The sequence below is a fragment of the Pelodiscus sinensis genome, chromosome 1 (genome assembly GCF_049634645.1).
Source record: "Pelodiscus sinensis isolate JC-2024 chromosome 1, ASM4963464v1, whole genome shotgun sequence".
Classification (NCBI taxonomy): domain Eukaryota; kingdom Metazoa; phylum Chordata; order Testudines; family Trionychidae; genus Pelodiscus; species Pelodiscus sinensis.
The window spans coordinates 34,646,085-34,667,383 of record NC_134711.1 but is presented as its reverse complement, the minus strand read 5'-3'; the positions used below and the strand labels follow the sequence as shown (position 1 = coordinate 34,667,383).

At 40.3% G+C, this 21,299-nt stretch overlaps 1 protein-coding gene across 4 annotated transcripts in view; it reads left to right on the top strand.

Moving 5' to 3' along the window:
* BRD1 (bromodomain containing 1) overlaps positions 1–21,299 on the top strand; it is a 106,134-nt gene that overhangs the window by 15,111 nt on the left and 69,724 nt on the right. For 3 of the 4 annotated variants that reach the window (XR_012903594.1, XM_075927836.1, XM_075927827.1), the window contains exon 3: positions 17,764–17,920. The exons of the other annotated variant lie outside the window; for it this stretch is intronic. Coding sequence is in view for 2 of the 3 variants with exons in the window: in XM_075927836.1 (XP_075783951.1) it covers positions 17,764–17,920 (157 nt within the window). In the remaining variant the exon portion in view is untranslated. The remainder of the gene's footprint in view (positions 1–17,763; positions 17,921–21,299) is intronic. 4 annotated transcript variants of the gene reach the window in all.

Below are 21,299 nucleotides of genomic sequence, written 5' to 3'. Positions count from 1 at the left end.
GAATTTTGGCTGTCTGTGCAAACTAAATCTGTCACTTCCTAATTTTCAAGTTCTTGATTGGCAACCTAAATAACATGCTTTCAGTGTTGTTTTGTTTTTTGTTACACATGTAGACATGATACAAACTGGGTTTATCTGTGTAATCCAAAATAAGTATGTCAAACTTGCTCACTTTGTAAAATGATTCAGTTGTCATTTATTTATTGTCTTTGGGGAAAAAAGGGGTTGTGTAAGAACTGTGACTGAATCATAGAACTGTAAGGTGCCCCGAGAGGTCATCAAGTCCACATCCCTACTCTTATGGCAGGACCAAGTGCTGTCTAGATCAGGTGTCAGCCTAACTTGCTCTTAAATATTTCCAGTGATGGAGATTTCACAACCTCCCTAGACAATTTATTCCAGTGCTTAACTACCCTGACAGGAAGTTTTTCCTAATGTCTAACCCAAACCTCCCTTGCTGCAGTTTAAGCCCATTGCTTCTTGTCCTATCCTCAGAGGCCAAGGAGAACAATTTTTCTCCATCCTCCTTGTAACACCATTTTAGATACTTGAAAACCACTATCATGTCCCCTTCAGTCTTCTCTTTTCTAAACTAAACAAGCCCAATTCTTGCAGTCTTTCCTCCTAGCTCATGTTTTCTAGACCGTTAATCATTTTTGTTGCTCTTCTCTGGCTCTTCTCCAGTTTTTCCACATCTCTCTTGAAATGTGATGCTCAGAACTGGACACAATACTCCAATTGAAGACTAATCAGCACAGAGTAGAGTGGAAGAATGACTTCTCGTGTCTCACTGACAACACTCCTGTTAATGCATCCCAGAATCATGTTTGCGTTTTTTTTGTTTTTTTTTGGCAACAGTTTCACATTGTTGACTCATGTTTAACTTGTCATCTACTATGACCCCTAAATCCCATTCAGCAGTACTCCTTCCTAGACAGTCACTTCCCATTGTGTATGTGTGAAACTGATGATTCCTTTCTAAGTGGAGTACTTTGCATTTGTCCTTATTAAACTTCATCCTATTTACCTCAGACCATTTCTCTAGTTTGTCCAGATCATTTTGAATTATAACCCTAACCCCCAAAACACTTGCAACCCCTCCCAGCATCGTATCATCTGCAAACTTAATAAGTGTACTCGCTATGCCATCATCTAGATTGGGGTGGCCAACCAGTTAAGAGACAAAGAGCCATAATAGCTGTGGATAGAGTGCGAAGAGCCACTTAGTATATATTTATTTTTATATATCTATATATAGATATAGTTCACAAAATGATGTGATAAAAATAACATTATTGGGTTTTGTCCAAAATGACCTGTAAAGTCTCTAGTCACTTAAAAAATTCACGGCAAGTCCATAGATCTTCAGAGAATTTGACAAGGAAAAAACCATCAAATTAAAAAAAACTCCTTAAAAATACAGTAATATTCTTATACTTAAAAAAAAAAAAAAGCATCGCCACCATGTATCTTAAACTTAACATTACTGCCCTGTTATGTCCTGTGAGTTTTTTAAAATTAAACTGAACTGAGAAGTAAATTAGCACAATTTGAGGTGCCTGCTTCACTCCAGGTTTTTGATCTCTGATATGGTTTCCTCATTTTTTTAAATTATGAAGATTATGGTTTTTTATAGTTCTAAAAATTCAGGTTTGTCCCAGACTGCAAATGTGACAGGTTCAAAAACAATAAGGGAGAGACTCGTATCTCAGAATAATTGCTTCAGGTAAACCAGGTACATGCTGATTTCTCCCCCTGCCCCCTTGGAATTTTAATATGACATCTGCCTTATTCTGCATCCATGAAGACTTGGGCTATGTCTACACTGGCCTCCCTTTTGGAAAAGGGATGCTAATGTACCACTCTGGAATTGGCAAATCCGCGGGGGATTTAAATATCCCCCACGGCATTTGCATTAACATGGCTGCCGCTTTTTTCCGGCTTGGAGATAAGCCGGAGAAAAGCGCCAGTCTAGACGTGACTCTCCGGAAAATAAAGCCTTTTCCGGAGGATCTCTTATTCCTACTCTTATTCATTTCCCCCTGCCTATCCTTCCTCAGCAAGCTGTACCCTTCATACCAATATTCCAATAGTTTATATTATCTCACCATGTTTTTGTGATACCAACTATGTCATAGTTGTGTGTGTTTATTAGCACTTCAAATTCTTCATGCTTATTCCCCATACTACTTGAATTTGTATGTAGGCGTCCAAGAGACTGATTTGATTTGCCCTCCCCCTCCTCCAGTTCTGCCTTGGCCCTCCTTTATCTCTGCTTTTGTAGCCCGTGCTCCCTTCCATTTCTGAGTCATCTGCCAGGTCTCCTTGTCTTTCACTTACCCATGGGCTTTGGGTCACCTGCCCCCATCAAAACTAGTGTAAAGCCCTTCTCACTGTGTTAGCCAGTCTGAATCCAAATACTCTCTTCCCTTTCCTCGGAAGGTGAAACCCATCCCTGCTTAGCAGTCCTTCTTGGACTGCTGTCGCGTGGTCAAAGAAGTCAAACCCCTCCTGGAGACAGCAACTTTGCAGCCAGGTATTCACCTCCAGGATTCACCTGTCTCTCTGTGCCTGTACCTTTGACAGGAAGAACTAACAAGAACAATACCTGCGCTCCAAAATCCTTCACTGGTACTCCCAGAGCCCTGTAGTCACACCTTGCAATATAATTTGTGCCCACATGGATGAGTAACATGGGGTAGTAGTCAGAAGGCTGGATAATCCTCTAGAGTTCCTTCGTAATGACTTGGATATGGGCCGTGGCAGGCAGCATACCTCCTGAGATGACATGACTGGATGGATGCCTCCGTTCCCCTCAGAAGGGAGTCTCCAACCAGTACTACCCTATGTTTCCTCCTCGTGGTGGTGGCTGCAGACCTCCCAGTCTTCGGGGTACAAAGCTTCACCTCTTCTGTTTTAGAGGGTGATTTCTTATCTCCTGTATCCAGAACAATGTAAGGGTTCTCCAGTACCATGGTGGGAGGGTTGGGAGCAGAAGTGGAACACTGCCTGCTGCAAGTGTCCCCTCCTGAGACCAAGCCATCTCCTCCTCCACCAGTCAGCAGTCTTTTGTAGTGGGATAACTTACTCAGTTGCCACATGAATACTCTCCAGGAATTCCTTGTGGATTCAGATGCACCGCAGCCTAGCCACCACCTCCTCTAGCTCTCCTACCTGCTTCCTGAGACATTCCACCAGCAGGCACCTTTCACATTGGATATGCTCCCCAGCCTGGATTTCAGTAAGTGGAAATTGCAAGCCACAGTCCCTGCAAAACCACACCAGGATCTGGATAGAGGCATCCATGGTCAGGTGGTCTGTCTGGCTACAGGCACAGGTAGAGGAAAGAGAAACAATGCTGGCACAGGTTTTTGAGGGTCTTCCTAACCATATTATGACCCTTTCTGTTAAACTACCTCTCAAACTCCTTCCCTGTCTGCTTCATGGAGTTTGATACCTGGAATGTGGCTCAGGAATATTTTTACATATTAAAGGGATAAAAAACACTGAAGAAAGATTTAAAATTCATTGGAGAGACTGTAACATGGTTTACAGAAGTATTCACTCAGGAACAGTCCTAGCCATTGGTTGAGGCAGAGAAATTCAAAGGCTAACTTTTGCTGCCCTCTCCAATTCCAGATCATAACAGGGTAAAAGTTTGTGTCAGTTTCAACATATATAGTTTGTTTCAGTAAAAGAAATTAAAAAAAAAATTACAAAACCCAGACAAAATTAAACTTTTTTTCATTTGTACATTTTTTAAAGAAAAACATTTTTTGGTTTGAAATTATTATTTGTTTATAACTTTAATTCTTCAAGTGCTTTTTCATGTCCATTCCAATCAGGTGTATGCATATGCATGTATATTTTCCTGTAACAGTGCCTCCAGGATGACCCCCCCCTTCCTTCTTATTGCCAGTGATAGTAGGTTGGAACTTCTCATAGCTCTTGATTTCACAATCATGCTTACATTCCCTTGTATTCTTACCTGTAGATAGTTTTCCCCCATTGTAGTTTATAGTTACAGTTACCCAGGGAGTATCTCTTTCTCCTCTCCCAAATTTCTTTCTGACTCCTAGAGTCATGGCATGCCATGGTCTCCAGATTCAAAAACTACATGCTTTGTGCAAAGCACAGGCAGAAGAACAATCCTCCCTCTTCCTGCTTAAACTGCCCCTGCTTGTAACCAGCCGGGCTGCCGCAAACAGGGGCTGCTGGACCAAGGGCGAGCTGGGACCGAGCAGCGTGGGAGCGGGAATGCTATACCTCTGCACTTTAAATATAGTAAGAGCTGCCAGGCTCTTACTACATTTAAAATGCAGAGGCTCAGCTGTCCAATAGTGATACAAATTGTATCGACAACATAATTAGCAAAATACCCTCTCTCTCCAAGCCCCCTCTCAGGTCTCTGCAGCTCCTCCACGTTTCTGTGTTCTGAGGCCCCTCCATGGTCCTAACACCTCTTTCTTAGTGAATCAGAATTTTCACTTTACCAACACCCCCCCATTCTCCCATCATTCCAGAAAAAGGTGTTTTTACTGTACCTTGAAAAGATATTTAATGTAATTCTCATTAGAAATAGGTGTAAAGGATGCAACTGTTGGAGAAGGAACAGTAAAGCTCCCAAAATTCTTAATTATATGTAGCTGATATCATCACTATATTACGTATATATTTTTTCTTCCATAATGATTTTTTTTGTTTTTGGTGATAATGGAAATTAAAATTGTTCAGCGATATACTTCAGTATGCCAAATGCTTGTCACCTCAGTTCTCTTGAGTACATGATGGGGGACCACTTTTCCTGAACAAATATTGACATCCAAATAATGAAATGACTGAATATATGGATGTGGGAATAAACTTTGACCACATTTGTGACTTGGGGTGTCATAAAGTATAGATTAGAAAATATTTTAACAAAAGATGCTTGGAGTAGGAACTTGCTGAAATACAAAATTATTTGAAGAGGATGCGTTTTAAAAGTGTCCTCTCAAAATGATGCCTTTTACAGGCACCCTCAATACACGTACAATAGTTTTTATTCAAACCTTAAGCTTACCCTTTGGCATATTAATGACAGGTATTGTACAGTGGAGGTATCAGAAAAGTGTTAACATCAACATGATATTTTTGGTGATTGTACTAAAAAAATCTGAAGATCAATAGTTCAATATGTTAATAAACTGAATAAATCTGAATTGGAGGATAAATGGCTACTGGACAATATTGTTTTATTTTGATTTATAAACGAATAGTAGGTTTGTATTTCATACTCTCCTGAGAATAAAAAAAATACTTTCACCTAATTAACATGGATACCAAATAGCTATATAACCGTGTTGTCTCGATGAAAAATAATAATTGGATGCTTAAACTACTGAACGAACTTTAGAGGATTTGAAGGAAGTAGGAAATTGGTCACTGAAGTAGATTAATTATTTTGTAAGTTTAGTCAAGTTGATAAACTCTCCGGTGAATATGTAAGTCACCATTAGAGCCCTGCAAATCCACAGATATCCTCTTTATAACCACAGGGGTGTGGAAGACAGATTTGAAGCTTCTTTGCCAAAATTTGTCTAAACCAGGGCTACTCAACTTTGGAAGCCCTGGGGGCCACAATGATACGCAGAGCACATGCCGAGGGTCACAATTTAAGTGTGTTTGCATATGGTTTGTAACCTATCCTTAAAATCAGCTTCTATACCCAATGACTGGAAGATAGCTAATGTAACGCCAGTATTTAAAATGGGCTCTAGAGGTGATTCCGGCAATTACAGACTGGTAAGTCTAATGTCAGTACTGGGTAAATTAGTTGAAACAATAGTAAAGAATAAAATAGACACATAGAAGAACATAATTTGTTGGGCAAAAGTCAACATGGTTTCTGTAAAGGGAAATCGTGTCTTATTAATCTATTAGAGTTGTCTGAAGGGACCAACAAATGTGGATCCAGTAGATATAGTGTACTTAGATTTCCAGAAAGCGTTTGACTAGATCCCTCACCAAAGGCTCTCTTATGTAAATTAAGTTGTCATGGGATAAGAGGGAAGGTCCTTTCATGAACTGAGAACTGGTTAAAAGACAGGAAACAAAGGGTAGGAATAAATGGTAAATTTTCAGAATGGAGAGGAGTAACTAGTGGTGTTCTCCAAGGGTTAGTCCTAGGACCAATCCTATTCAACTTATTCATAAATGATCTGGAGAAAGGGATAAACAGTGAAGTGGCAAAGTTTGCAGATGATTCTAAACTGCTCAAGGTAGTTTAGACCAAAGCAGACTGTGAAGAACTTCAAAAAGATCTCTCAAAATTAAGTGATTGGGCAACAAAATAGCAAATGAAATTTAATGAGGATAAATGTAAAGTAATGCACATTGGAAAAAACAACCCCAACTATACATGTAATATGATGGGGGCTAATTTAACTACAACTAATCAGGAAAGAGATCTTGGAGTCATCGTGGATAGTTCTCTGAAAATGTCCATGCTGTGTGTAGCGACAGTCAAAAAAGCAAACAGGCTGTTAGGAATCATTAAAAAAGGGATAGAGAATAAGACGGAGAATAGCTTATTGCCCTTATATAAATCCATGGTACGCCTACATCTTGAATACTGTGTACAGTTGCGGTCTCCTCATCTCAAAAAAGATATACTGGCATTAGAAATGGTTCAGAGAAGGGCAACTAAAATGATTAGGGGTGGGGAACAGGTCCCATATGAGGAGAGATTAAAGAGACTTGGACTTTTCAGCTTGGAAAAGAGGAAACTAAGGGGGGATATGATAGAGGTCTATAAAATCATGAGTGGTGTGGAGAAAGTGAATAAGGAAAAGTTATTAACTTGTTCCCATAATAAAAGAACCGGGGGCCACCAAATGAAACTAATGAGCAGCAGGTTTAAAACAAATAAAAGGAAGTTCTTCACACAGTGCGTAGTCAGTCTGTGGAACTCGTTGCCTGAGGAGGTTGTGAAGGCTAGGACTATAACAGGGTTTAAAAGAGAACTAGATATATTCATGGAGGTGGGGTCCATTAATGGCTATTAGCCAGCATGGCTAAGGAATGGTGTCCCTAGCTTCTGTTTGTCAGAGAGTGGAGATGGATGGCAGGAGAGAGATGGCTTGATCATTACCTGTTCGGTTCACTCCATCCGGGACGCCTACCATTGGCCACTGTCAGCAGATCGGGTACTGGGCTGTATGGACCTTTTGTCTGACCCTGTATGGCCATTCTTATGTTCTTACATGAAAATATATACGCAGATAGCTTCTATTACACTGACGGGCTTGAATACAGAGATTAAAGCCCGATTACACAACACGCAGGCCCCATTTAATTCAGTTCTGCAATAAAATGCAGTATTTACCCGATTTCCACCCATATGACAGCACTTTTAATGAGCAATGACTGTTCAGGAATTTAACTACTAAAATGCATATCAACAGTAGACTACTATATTGACTACTTTTTTGTTTTGGCTTCTACAATCATAGATTCGTCCATTGCCAGACTGAAATACTCAGCGCTTTCAATGTCTTTTAGAAATTTAGAAAACAGATCGCCTGAAATGTTTTCAATTCATCTTACTACAGTTGAATGAGACACTTGAGGTTTTGATATTTAACTATATCCTCTTTGTTTTTATATTCTGCAAAAAGTGATTCACTGCAGTCCAAGAAGCATGCTTCATCAATTTGCCTTTGGTAAAATGTCTTTTTGATTTAGCTATGTGCCAAGCCATTTTGAAGGAGGCTTCTGTAACGGCATTGTTGTCTTTAACTTGCAAACGGAATATATCTTGAGTACGGAAACTTCTTAACTTTTCTTAAATTGCTGTTAATTGGATACAAGTCTTTGAACTCATGGTGACAAGATTCATGGTGGTGTTGCAGGTTTGTTTTCTTTAATGCAGCTATAGTCTTTTGACAAAGAAGACCTGTTGTATTTCCATTTATGTCTGCAAAAGTGAATTCCATCTCCCAAAAGGAACTGACAACCCTGTGTTCATCCAACAAGTGTCTCCTTTTTGTTGCCATTTGTAATGCTTATTAAAAATAAAATGGTATACCAGTGTTTTGGGGGTTTAGCTTGAAGCTTTAGGTTGTGCATTTCTTGGACTGATTTTACTGTAAAAATAAAAGTTTCCAAGCCAGAGTGCTCCAACGTTCATCGGGAGGAGAGCTGTGAGAGTCAAGTCGGACATGTGAGGCAAAAAAAAAGAACAGGTGCTCAGGCGCCCTGTCCTGGATTCCCCGCAGGGCTGATGTCCCCATGCGGGAGTCCATCACTCCATGCGGGACAGATGCAAGGCTGCCCAATCACGGCCCTGGACCCAAATATGGCCAGTGTGAGACAGTCAGTGCCTCTCAGGCTCTGCCCACAATGGCCCAGTGCTCCCAGTACCTCCTCCCCGGGGGCTAGAAATGGCAACACCCTGTACCTGTCTGTTCCAGCCAGCCCATCCGCTTGCATCTTCCAGTGCTCACCTTGCCTAAGAGATACCTCGCCATTGTGGAGCATTTTCCTAGTGGAGGCCATTTTCAAAGGATCCCACCCATGGCCGCACGTTGAGCCCCGCGTAAACCCAAACTGTACCGCGGGCCGTAAACAAACATGCCACGTGTTGAGTAGTCTTGGTCTAAACTATCAGAGAGACAAGTATGACTGTCATAATTCAGTGGCTCTTTCCTTTTTATAAATCAAAATAATACAATATTGTCCCATAGGCGTTTATCCTCCAGTTCAGATGTATTCATTTATTTACTAGAGTATTCAACTTTAATCTGTCTTTCCAGGTTAATCAACCTGGATGTATAGATAGACTTTTAAATGACAGTTAATAAATGCTAATGTATTTTAAGAATTATACCCCCGTTTGTTTTTCCATACTAGCATCTGTTACTGTAAAAACGGTTTTTGATAAACTTGAAGGAGGTACTTAGGTGCTATGTTACTGGAAAATCTTACACTTAACTCACATGTCCCAAATTATTAACTGGTTTATCTTAACCTTCTATAAAAGTTTTAAAAGACCCAACTGGAAAAAGTTTGACGTAATCGGCTAATTGTGTATAGAGACATACTTTAGGTATGTCGTCCTTTCTTTTCTGGGGTTAATTTCCGTTTGCTTCGTATGTGCAGTGCAAAGCCTAACTGGAGAATAGTTGATATTTCTGTAAGCTGTGAGGAGAAAAATGTTAGTATTTTTGCAGGTAATATCTAGTGCATCCTCCAAAAAGATTTAATTCTTGATAATTGTGTATTTGAATGTGGCTTATGTTCTTTGTCTTCTGTCAACATAGATAAGTTCAGAGTTCTTGTTCTGAACAAACAGAACAACTAAATCAAACCTGAATTTTTTAAAGGCAAAGTCTGCAATATTTGTAGATTCATTTATCCTGCAGTTACATGTCTAAATTTTTCCTGCTGACAGATAAAAGGCTATTAGAAGTGCAAGGGTTGGTTGCTTGGATGCCTCCAAGTTGTTGTAGTTCTGACCCAGCTTTTTTACTCAGTTGAATAGGTTTTGCTGTCTTCATGAGAACCATGTCAGAGCTGTTATTTATATCTCTCTTACTGTAGTACTATTAGCTTAGTATGGTCTTAAGGACTACTCCATGTCAGAAAAGTCTCTTAGAGCATCCAGCTTCTATTTTCCCTATAGTGTCCTCCCCCCCTCATCCTAGAGATATGTGAAGTCAGCTGCATTTCTACGTGCTTCCTTAGCACCATTGCTTACCTGTGAGGTAAAATTTTAAGAGTATCTAAGTTGCATATAATTATTTATTAAATGTCACGTGGATGTAAGATCTTAAATTGCTTTATTATTTTGAAATTTTTACCCTTAGCTTCTAAATAATTTGTCTTATCTGAGATACAGTACCTGTTACCAGATGGCTAAGCTTTGTACCTTTAGTTTTTAGTTTGGGCATTTTCCTTTTCACTGTTTTAAAAAAAAAGTCTCTCATTCTTTACATTAACAGAAAGGCACAAAAACAAAATATATGCAAGTATATATTGAGAAGAAGTATACCTCTTCTCAAGACAAAAGTTATTTTTAATACTGATGTACAATTTCAAAGAAACACGTTTTTGCAATTGGGACTGCTTGTTGCAATATTTTTGTTTTTTGTTCAAACATCCATAGAGTATTCAATCTTGATGGGTGGACATTTGTAATAACAACTTACTGAAGAGAAAATTAACATGTTTCCATTCACTGTTATATTCCTTCCCACAGAGATGAGTTTTTGTAACCCTTTATTATTTTACCTCCCACTCAGAAGGGAACTGTGGTTAGAGCCTTTTAAGGCTTTTGTATTGATATCATTGCAGGGACTCCAATCAAACAGCACCTGTTTGCATGAACAGCTTTTGAGTTTTGAGAATTTCTACTGTATTTGCATCCTAAAAATTGTAGGCCTAAAAATTGTGGGATTTATTAAAATGAATAGCTTCAGAGACAGTGGTTACAGATAATTTAATCTTTCAACATGTCAAAAGGGAGCTAGACTTGATAGCGATCTGTCTGACCCTGACATTTTTACTCACTTGCTAACCTGGTTACCACTGGCAGTGGTTGAAACTACAACTTTTTTTTTTTTTTTTGAGTAGTGTTCCTATGGGTGTTCCAGTTCAGGTACATATGTGCCTCTTAAGCCCTTGATTAGAGATTTTTTTTTGGTTAGAGTCTGATCAACACATGCATTCTATCCAACTTTATTCTTCAGTCCAAGGGTATATAGATGAACTGCCCTTTGTTCCTTCCCTACTACCTTGGACTGAGACAGAACTCTCAGGGTTTCAGCTTGTGCATATCATAGCATGTCTTGTAGTTGTTGAGTTAGTTTAGTGTTTCTAGATAGTGTTAATTATATGTTAGTACAGAATTAGTTAGGTGAGAGATTTCAGTTTTCTTTTCCCTACCCCCACTTATGCCTACATTTTTTTTTCTGGTGAGATTATTTGGCTTGGATGGATAGGTGCTGCTTTCCAGGTCTCAGATACTGTTTCTCTTGTTAGAAGGCTGTTCTGGTCAGCAACAGCCACTCTAACTTTACCAATTGCTTGTGGGAGTTCCATATCTCCCAACAGTAACGTAGTCTTGACTGTCCTGGAAGAATTGGGAGACCAAACTAAGCTTCTGCTGATAAAGCATTACCGTTGACCGGGTCTGTTGGTGTGGCAGCGCGGCACACACAGAGTCTTTGCCCCTGACCCCCACCCTGAGAGAACCACCAACTCTTCTGAATATCTGGTGGTTCTCTCTAAGCACCCATGCTCCTGGCGGTGGGAAGAGACTTCATGTGCTCCATTCCCTGCCCCCAGGTCAGTCAGGGCCTGGGGGAGGGGAATCACGTGAAATCTTGCTCCCTGCCCTCGCCCTGCAAGGGAGCGCTATGCTTAGAGTCAGCCACCAGCTGAACAGCAGCTGGTGATTAATTTTAAGTGCTGCATGCTCCTGGCAGAGCAGGAGGAGACTTCATGCACTCCCCTTGCCCTCAAACCCTGAGCATGCAAAGTCTCCTGCTGCCCTGCAAGGAGCGTGTGGTGCTTAGACTTCACATGATTCCCGCAGGCTGTGATTGGCCTGAGGGTTGAGGGGACTATGCAAAGTCTCTCGCTTCCTGTCCTCTGGTTTGCGGTGCTTAGAGTCAACTGCCAGGATTGATTCTAAGCACCGCGTGCTCTCCTGTCCCTAGGCCCTGTTTGGTCTGGTAGTAGTGGGCCTCCACGGGCTGGATCAGCCCACTTGGTGGGCCGAATGTGGCCTGCAGATGCCCTTTTGCCCACCCTTGGGCTAAGGTCTATTTTGAGAGGGGTAAGATCCGTGCCCGTATAAGCAAACCACCAACACAAGGAAAGCTTTGAAGAACAGAGGACTAGGGCAAACAGAAGGTCTACTCCTCATCAATTGTAGGACTTCGCAGAGGGTTACAGGCACCATTCCAATATCACGTGAAGTAAGAATTTCATCACAAGCAAGCCCCTGGACATTTTGCAATCAGTAACATCTACCTGGGTTTCATTGCTTATTAATGAAGTGCTGCTGGATCCAGCAAAAATTGTGTGGCAAACTCTTGCCAGTGTACCATAAACTTTTAAATTGGCATATATATATTATAATTGTGTTTTTTCCCATCACCAAACTAATTTCCTGGTGTTGGATGCCGCAAAGAGGCAAGGTAGACAGCATTACTTTAGGCCTGCCAAGGACCAGAAAAAACTTATTTCATGGACAGAGGGGTCTTCTCAACCAGGACCTGCTAGTTTTGAATCACAAATGGTCAGTCAGTTGTAGCCAATTACGATTGTATGAATTACAACAAGTTTGCATCCTTTATTGAACATCTTCCACAGGATCATAGAGAACAGTTCCAGGTCACCATCAAGAATGGTCATTTTGCCAGAGCCTCTCTGCAAGTGCTATGGATACTGCTGCTAGATACATCTCCACAGAAGTTGTCATTACATCATAGAAATGTAGAACTGGAAGGGATCTTGATAGTTCATCTAGTCCTATCTCCTGCCCTGAGGCAGGCCTTAGTATTATCTATTCTAGATAATCTCTCACTGGTGTTTGTCTAGCCTGCTCTTTAAAACCTCCAATGACAAAGATTCCACAACCTGCCTAGATAATGTTTTGGTGCTTAGCTACCCTTATGGTTTGGAGGTTTTCCTAATGTCTAATCTAAATTTCCCTTGCTGCAATTTAAAGCCATTGCTTTTTGTCCTGTTGTTGGTGATTGAGAACAATTTATTATCCTCTTCTTTATAAGAATCTTTTACACATTGGAAGATTTTTATTGTGTTCCCACTCGCTCTCATCCTGATTAAACAAATCCATTTTTTCAATCTTTCGTCATTGGTCATGTTTTCCAGACACTTTTGTTGCTCTTCTCCAGTATGTTGATATATTTCCTAAAGTGTGATGCCTAGCACTGTGCACAGTGCTCAAGTTGAGGCCTTATCAGTGCTGAGTAGAATGGAAGAATTACTTCTCATATCTGTCTTGCAATACTCCTACTAATACACTCACGCGCAGAGTGTTGTGACTTCAGTTGTAGAGATTCCTAAGACAGTCTCAGAATATCTTTGAGGACCTCTGATTTGATAATCACAAGCTTTTCTTGGTACTCAGGGATGGATCAGTGAACAAACTGTAGGACTCCAGGGGGGTCACACTGAAGTCTCAGTGTACGTATACTGTTACAAACAAAAGGAAATTTAGTAAGTCCCAAACTGCCCAAAGGTTGTGCCCGTCAGTACTCTGATTTGTTACAGAGCCACTGAACTTGTTAGAAAAAAGACAGATTCCAGAAGGAAAACACTTCTACCTTCCTTTAGCTTATGCCCAGTCATCCAAAACCATAGGTGGCCTCCTGTGGCTCTCTGGAGCCACCTGTGGCTCTTCTGAAGTTAAGATGCAGCTCCTTCCTCAGGCGCACTGACTCCAGGGCTGCAGCTACAGTTGCCAACATTTCAGTACTCAACTCTTGGCTCCACCTTCTCCTCCAAGTGTATTACACCCTCGCTCCTTCCTTCCCCCATAGAGCCTCCTGAGTGCCATGAAATAGCTGATTGCAGTGAACAGGAGGCACGGGGAAGGAAGAAGAGGCACTGATCGGTGGAGCTGCTGGTGGGCAAAAGCTACTGGAGACGGGAGAGAAGGCACCTGATGGGAACTGCTGACAAATTACTGTAGCTCTTTGGCAAAGTACGTTGGTAAACTGTGGCTCCTTCTCATTGGCTACACCTGATCAAAACAATCATTTTGACAGCTTGGTTGGGTGCTCAATTTCTTCCTTGCCTCTGGTTTGCAAGCTTAAACGTTTTTTCCCCTTCCTCACTTCAGGAAATGGCCCCTCCATTTCCAATAGGCCTGGCAGTTTATTGCAACAGGTCATGGATGTTATGACATTGGGCCACAACGTCCATTTCATGTCCCTCATCTCCATCTCTCTTCTTCGTTCTCCTTCAGAGACCCTTCTTACAACACCATCTTAAGTCAAAACATATATTCCCACCTATGTTTAGGAGCAATAGAACGGAGGAAAGGTTTTGTGCCAAAGAAGGCTGGAGAGTGGAGACAATCTTAAATCAAAGATGACTGAAGACATTTGTAAAATCTCAAAAGTTCCACATGGTTATTGCAGCAGCAATAATCCTTTCTCTCGATGCGGGAAATTGGTTTTCAGTCTTCAACCTGCAGGGCACCTATTTTTATACAGAGATACAACCTGCATACAGTAGATACCTGTGCTACTCTATAGGCTGGAATAATTATCAGTCCTGAGTACTTGTGATATCCTTTGGGAGGCAAAACACCAGCTTTGTCATAGCAAGCAGTAATGCACCCAGAGGTCCATCTCAGCAGTCCCTTGTAAAAATTATGTACCCCTTACATCTTTCAGCATCGGAGATTTCTGAAATTGTTTGGTCCTATCTAGTCTTCTCTTTGGTCCCAGGTATGCTCATGAAGGGATTAGTGCTAGTGGCTGCTTCTCTTTGTAAGCAATATTCCCTCTATTGTTTTCCATTCATATGCAAAATGTGTGCAGGAGGTATTTGTGGATATGTACTATCAACAGAAACATATGCTGTTGGCTGTGAGCAGTCTGCTGATCAGCTGGGCGGTATTTGAATCTCTCCTGGCTGGCTACCCTAGTACACAGCATACAGGGAACACTATTTTTAAAAAGCAATTTTAGTTTTCCTGCATCACGACAACTTGTTATATAAGGGCCAGTCTTATGAAGCTATATGAATTTGCACCCAGACAGAATTTGCACCTCTCTTTCTTCACAATGTAAAGTCCAAACTAGCCCCAGTATAGAGAATACAGTTCATAGGGGCATATTTGGATTTGTTGGCAGCTAAGGCATTCCATCCAACAGACAAATTGATAATTTCATTGAATTTGGTTTGGACAATTCAGAAAGTCCTAGTACAGTGGTCTCCAACCTTTTTAATCACAAGATCACTTTTTTTTTCAATTTAAGTGCAGTGTAAGATCTACCTCAAACCCAAATCCATGTGCTGTATTTTCCCCACTTCTTTCTTGTCCCTTCTCTGAGGCCCTGCCCCTACTCCACCCCTTCTCCGAGGTATCACCGTGCTTACTTGATCCCTTTTCTTCCCCCATCCTCACTCATTTTCACCAGACTGGGGTGGAGGGGTGGGGTGCGGGCTCTTGTCTCAGCCCAAGGGGTTTGGTGTGTGGGAGGGGCTCTAGGCTTAGCTCAGGGTGGCGGTTTGCGGTCTAGGGGGGGTTTCAGGGTGCAAGCTCTGGGAAGGAGTTTGGATGTAGGGGGACTCATTGCTGGGGGGCAGGAGGATGGGTGCCGGAGGAGTTCAGGACTAGGACCCGGGGTTCAGGAAGCAGGCTTTGGCGGGCACGATTTAATTGAGATGGCTTCCGGGTGGTGAAGCAGTGGGGCTAAGGCAGGCTGACTCCTGCCCTGGCCCTGCACCACTCCTGAAAGCAGTGGGCATGTAGAGCAGTGCCTCCATGGTGCCATGTGCTGCCCCTCATCTACAGGCACTGAGCTTACAGCTTCCACTGGCAATGGAAGCTGCAGGAGTGGTGTCAGCAAGCAAGGACATGTGGAGACCCCAGCTCTGCCTTTCTCAGGGCCTGCAGGAACATGCCAGGCACTTCCAGTAGCAGCAATTGTCATAGGTATCATTACTCTAGCCACAACAGTTTAGGCAATTTAGAACTCACTACTCAAAGAATTAAATTTAAGCATAAGAGAGAAATGAAAATTATGAAGTGCACAGACCAGTCAAAAACCAAAAATAACACACTTTGCAAGCAGTAAAAGAAGTAACAACAATCCCTCACAAATGGGTTGGGTCGGGAGATGAGAGTGAAGGACAGAGTGTGTGTGAGAGAATGACAGACACACACAGTGTGTGTGTGACAGACATTTGCATTGCCAAGCTCCCTCCATCCCCTTGTGTGCGTGTGGAGATAGGTATAGAAGTGGGGGGAAGAGGAACACCCTGACATCAGCACCACTGTTCTCCCCACACCCTGCACAGCAAGCGGAAGGCTCCCAGGGGAGCAGTTCCCAGGCAGAAGGCAGGAGCATCATGACAGTGGGTGTTAGGGGCGACTGAAATGCCATCACTTGATAGCTTTCTTGCCAAACCAGTTAGGATCACTTGTCAGAGGTTTTAAAGATCTATCAGTCGATCCCTGATAGATCTTGGTAGTGGTTGGTAATCACTGTCGTAGTACTATAATAAGGAACTGCTTGCACCTCCTAGGTTATATGTGGAAGCCTGCAATTCCAGATCAGGCATGCAGGATTGTGTTGGCTGCTTGCAAGAGTGGTGTATGAAATCCTATTCCTCAACCAGTTCAGTTGGACAAACAGGTTACAGTTCCCCTCCAGATGAGGAATTGATGGAAAGATCATTACAAAGCCTGTGCAGGTGTCCATTTCAACTGCCTAGTTCCACAGTGATTGTGACTATGAACGCAATTCTATTAGGGGTGGGAGCACCCTGTTCAAATCCTCTACCTGTTTTTCTCCCCAACTTTTCTTCATATGATTCCCATTGTATATCTATCTGGATAGGACCAAACAATTTTGGAAATTGCTCACGTGGAGTGTCCACAAGGACACTACTCATTGAGGAAGAGAAAGTTTTTCACTTTGTGCAGTAACTGGTTCTTTGGGTACTCTACGTATTCACCCTTTTTTCTCTCTGCTTTGGACTGTTGTTGGATGTTGGGATAAAGGAAGAACTGAGGGCAGTTTGCCCGTGCAATCCCATATATTCTGAGTGTAGCACAGGGTTGTCTAGAAAGCATGTGTGATGTAACAGATGCTGCTAATGGAAAGTCTCTGATCAAGGGCTTGAGAGGCACATGTGCTCCTGAAGTGGAGCAGAAGGTGAGTAGTAAACCTTTTTACATTTTAGTATTTGTTGTATATACATTACATAGGTTATCCTCTGAGAAATAATTTTTTATCTGAAGACTATTCAGCTGTTTGAAATAGATCATGTTTTCCTTCAGGATATAAAATGTTTTTTTGTAATGTTTAGAAAGTGTTCCATAGTTGCCTTTTGATTACCAAGTCTTGCAGCTTTTATGTTTTAAATATGTTCTATTGAGGTTGTGGGTGCAGAACTTTGCCATTCAGGGTTCTGATATTTTAATTTTCAGATTCCTTTTTTCTTCAGAAAAGTCTCTCTTCTAGGCACTTAAGAAAAGTAGTAAATCTAAAGAAGCATTTTGTTACATATTTTAATATTTAAGGTACATTTTAAACCCATAGAAAAAGCTAAAAATGTCCTTTTTTAAACATTAACCAAAATGCCTAAAACAGTAAGTAATGAACACACAAAACACAGTATTAATTTGAAAGTTTGTGTTAGTGCCCTGATAGTTAATTATAGGGATGTAGATTAATTGTCAACTTCAAAAAATCTGCGGATGTTTTAGTATCTCATCACAGATTATTTTTTATAACTGGGTTAGTAACTCATGAAAATTTACACATCTACATATATTAATATCAATGTTAAGTAAGCGCTGTTAAAGATTTTGTTTATTTTAACAATCACGTAAAATTGCACCAAGAGCAATATAGTCCAAAGAGATTTTATAATACATGTTAAAGCTATATTGTTGTAGTACACAAAATATCTTGATATAAATTAATATTCTGATATTCAATTTCCATAACCAAATACATGTTTGATGCTTTGCTGCAAAATTAAACTTTCAGTTTTTCCACATTTTAGATTAAATAAAATAATGAATCAGGTGGCCATTCAACGGAAGAAGCAATTTGTTGAAAGAGTACACAGTTACTGGTTACTTAAAAGACTGTCTAGGAATGGTGTTCCTCTGTTGCGAAGGCTGCAGTCCAGTTTACAGTCACAAAGAAACATACAACAGGTACGTAGCACACTTTTTACTCAAAACAAAAATTTCAAGTCTTTTTAATATCTTTTTTTTTTAAAAAAGAAAACACACAAAAATGGACTAGGAAACTAGCTTTGAATAAATCTTGATTTTCTTTAAATTATGGTCTGTTGAATAATATCCTAACTTAAAATTCAGAGGACAATTTAAACTTGACAAATAATTTTTTTAGGCTTCATTAGATGTAAAAAAATATTTTTTGTATTCATCTCGGGTGTGTTTTAGCAGGGAAATACTGTTCCTGCTAACCTCATCTGTATAGTACTCAGTTTACTATATGTCACTCTGCACTGGGGTCTGAGTGTTTACATGTATGGTACATCAGTAGGATACAGAAATGCATTTGTACTTTAAGATCAATTGGAAACACATTAAGCAAATTTAGTGGTTGCCAAATGGAAAAGAGAATAAGGAGAGCTTTTTGAGGTACATTTTATAAGTGAGGAAGGCAGGGTAGCCTAGTGGTTAGAGCACCAAACTGGCATTCGGGAGACAATTATGATTAATTCTCCAGCTCTGCTAATGCTTTTTTGGGTGATGTTGGGCAAGTCACTTCCTTTCATTGTACCTCAGTTCCTGATTAGAAAATGGGGATAAAGATACTGCTCTCTGTAAAGAGTTTTAAGGTCACTAGATGAAAAGTGGTGTGTAAGAATTACAAATGTGAACTGAAAGTTTTTAAAATCCCACAGGCTTTTTTCTGCCCCTGGCATATATGGCTTACTTCTGCTGATAGCAAATTGTTCAGGGTGAAATTCCTCCAAGGACAGAGAACCCACTACGGATTTATATTTACTAAATGCTGTATGTGAAAAACAGTAGAAAAAATTATTACCCTTTATTGTCCTAATCAGTAGTAGAAGCAGCATGTACCTTTGTTTTGGGGGTTTGTGAGGTTGTCTTTTGTAGGAGTAATACATAACCCTGACCTTGGGAGTTGATGTGTTTTAAAAAGTGTCTAATTTTAAGTCATTAATAGATTCTATAAATGCTTTTGGGCCCCCCTAATGCAGTCTGAACAGACTCTTGTGAACAGACTCTTGCCCCACTTTGATTCAGTATGGATTCACACAGTGCATATTTAATTATGTATGGATTAAAATGCAGAAGAATATATGTGACTGTTTCTTTCAGTTTATGTGCTTATTTAAATGTGAGCCTCATACCAGTTATAAAATAGTATTTACTTCTAAAACTATGCATTTTTGTTAAAAAAAAAACCCCACCTGATAAAAAGTTTGGTATGATTTTATTTTATCATTTGCATTATGATTATATCCAAAAAATCTGTTAAATTGAAAATGTCTCAGCAAATAATAGATGCACTAATATATCACTTGCTGGTAGCCTGTCCTTGGGGGGAATCATGTTCATTGTTTCCTCTCTTCCTTTGTTTCATTCTCCTCTTCCCACGTTTCTTTTCTTTTTCTTTTATGAAAACCCCATAGTTACATTGTGACATCCCAAGTTGTCATTTATAGAGGTGACATAGCTGGTTGTTAGAATTGACATTGGACATAACTCAGCCAGTTTTCTCTTTCTCTTTTTCTCTTTTCTCCTTGCTTCCCCATTTTCCTTGTATAGATTTTTAAAAAATATGTAATATTAGTTTTTTAGATATGTTGTATTCAGAATTTTTTATATTCTACACAGGTAGATACTGAAGTCAATGAAAGTCAATAGGTGAAGGATCAAGTTCCTATAGAAGGCTATTTGAATAATGTCTTACTAATATAAATTGGTCCAGAAATTTATAGTGCATTGTACTATAAAACTGACAAACTGTAAGTTAATCAAAGTCTGGTGTAACTTTATAATGTAAGTATTTTAAATTCCAGCTCAAAAGACAGCATAGCCTGTCCACCAGTTACTTATATGATTATTTTCAATACTGTAAAATATCGCATGTGACTGAAATCATTTGTATATAATCTTATAGTTAGTCATAAATATTTTCAGTTAACAAATCCCCAAGTAACATTACCTCAGTAGGACCTATTGGGATCCCACCATGTCTAAAAATCTGGGTGTGTGCCTGAGAATTGACTTTCAGGCATTTTGGGCTTCTGTTTTTGAAAAAGTTTGCTCTATTAGTTGGTGGACATGGAAAAAAAATACAAAATAATTCTTCTTTGACATGTCTTGAGTTAAAGATTTTAAAACGTCATAATATTCTAAAGGCGGATAATACAAATTAACAAGTACTACATAGTAGTCCTGGGAGAATTCTGAATCACTCTACAGTGCCGAATTTGCCCATTTAATGTTCTGTGCAGAATTTCGTTTTTCTTGGTAGAATAGTGCTACAGAGCTGCTGTTCATCACTAGAGACTGCAGGACAATCAGAGCATGGCTCTCCAGCATGCAAATACAGGACACAACTGGAAAGGAGGAGCTGTAGGGTTCTAGTCAGCTGCAGTACATACCATGTCCCAAAGGAAGAATGGTGGAATGCAGGAAACTCCATACAAGCCTGTCACATAAGATCAGGCTGTTTCTCTCTCTGGATCCCTTGGCTCTGGGGGAGGAGGAGGTGTGGGTATCTGTGCTGGGAGTATTCCTTGTCTGGGCTCTGGGGTTAGTTAGCAATGTTCTCGGTAAATCTTATGCATTCATGTGTGGATTTTCCCCATTTATGTGAGGAGTAAATGTTATGTCCACTCAGGCATACAAATGTTCACTACCAATAGAAACAAAATCTAGTTGTGGGCACTCTGCTAATCAGCTGGGTGACATTGCCTGTCTTCTGAGTGGACGCACAAGTACACAACTTCCAGGAAACATTTATAGGAAGTGAGGATGTCTGGACGGTGGGTGGGAGAGGAGCTGCCCAGTTGCTTGGCTTGAGGGATAGGAGGTGTCGGTGTCTGGGCTGCAGCAAGCTCTGAGGGAGAGGTGGTGTGTGTCTGAGGCTGGAGAGGCAGAGTTTTGCCCTATGATATGCCCAGCTATCAGGTATGACATACCCAGATGGAGATGCCCAACAAAAGCATAACAAGAAATCAGGAACTAAGTTAAGTGTTTCTTTAACTCTACTTCTGGGGCAAATCTTTTGTTTTCTACATTGTTACAGACATACTTGCTGACAGGTGTTTTAAAATAAATTACCAAAATAATTGAAACTATGATTACATTGCATTGATAAATAAAATATGCAGAACTTTACAAAATTTGAGAACATTGCGTGCAGAATTTAAATTTTTTGGCACAATTTCCATAGAAAGTAATGTAATGGAATTGTAACTGACAGAATGAAAGCACACTATGTTAGAATTTGAATGCTATCTACAACTGTAGTTTGGATTGTTGAAGTGTTTACGTTTTAAGTCTGTCTTCTGACCCACTTCTAAAA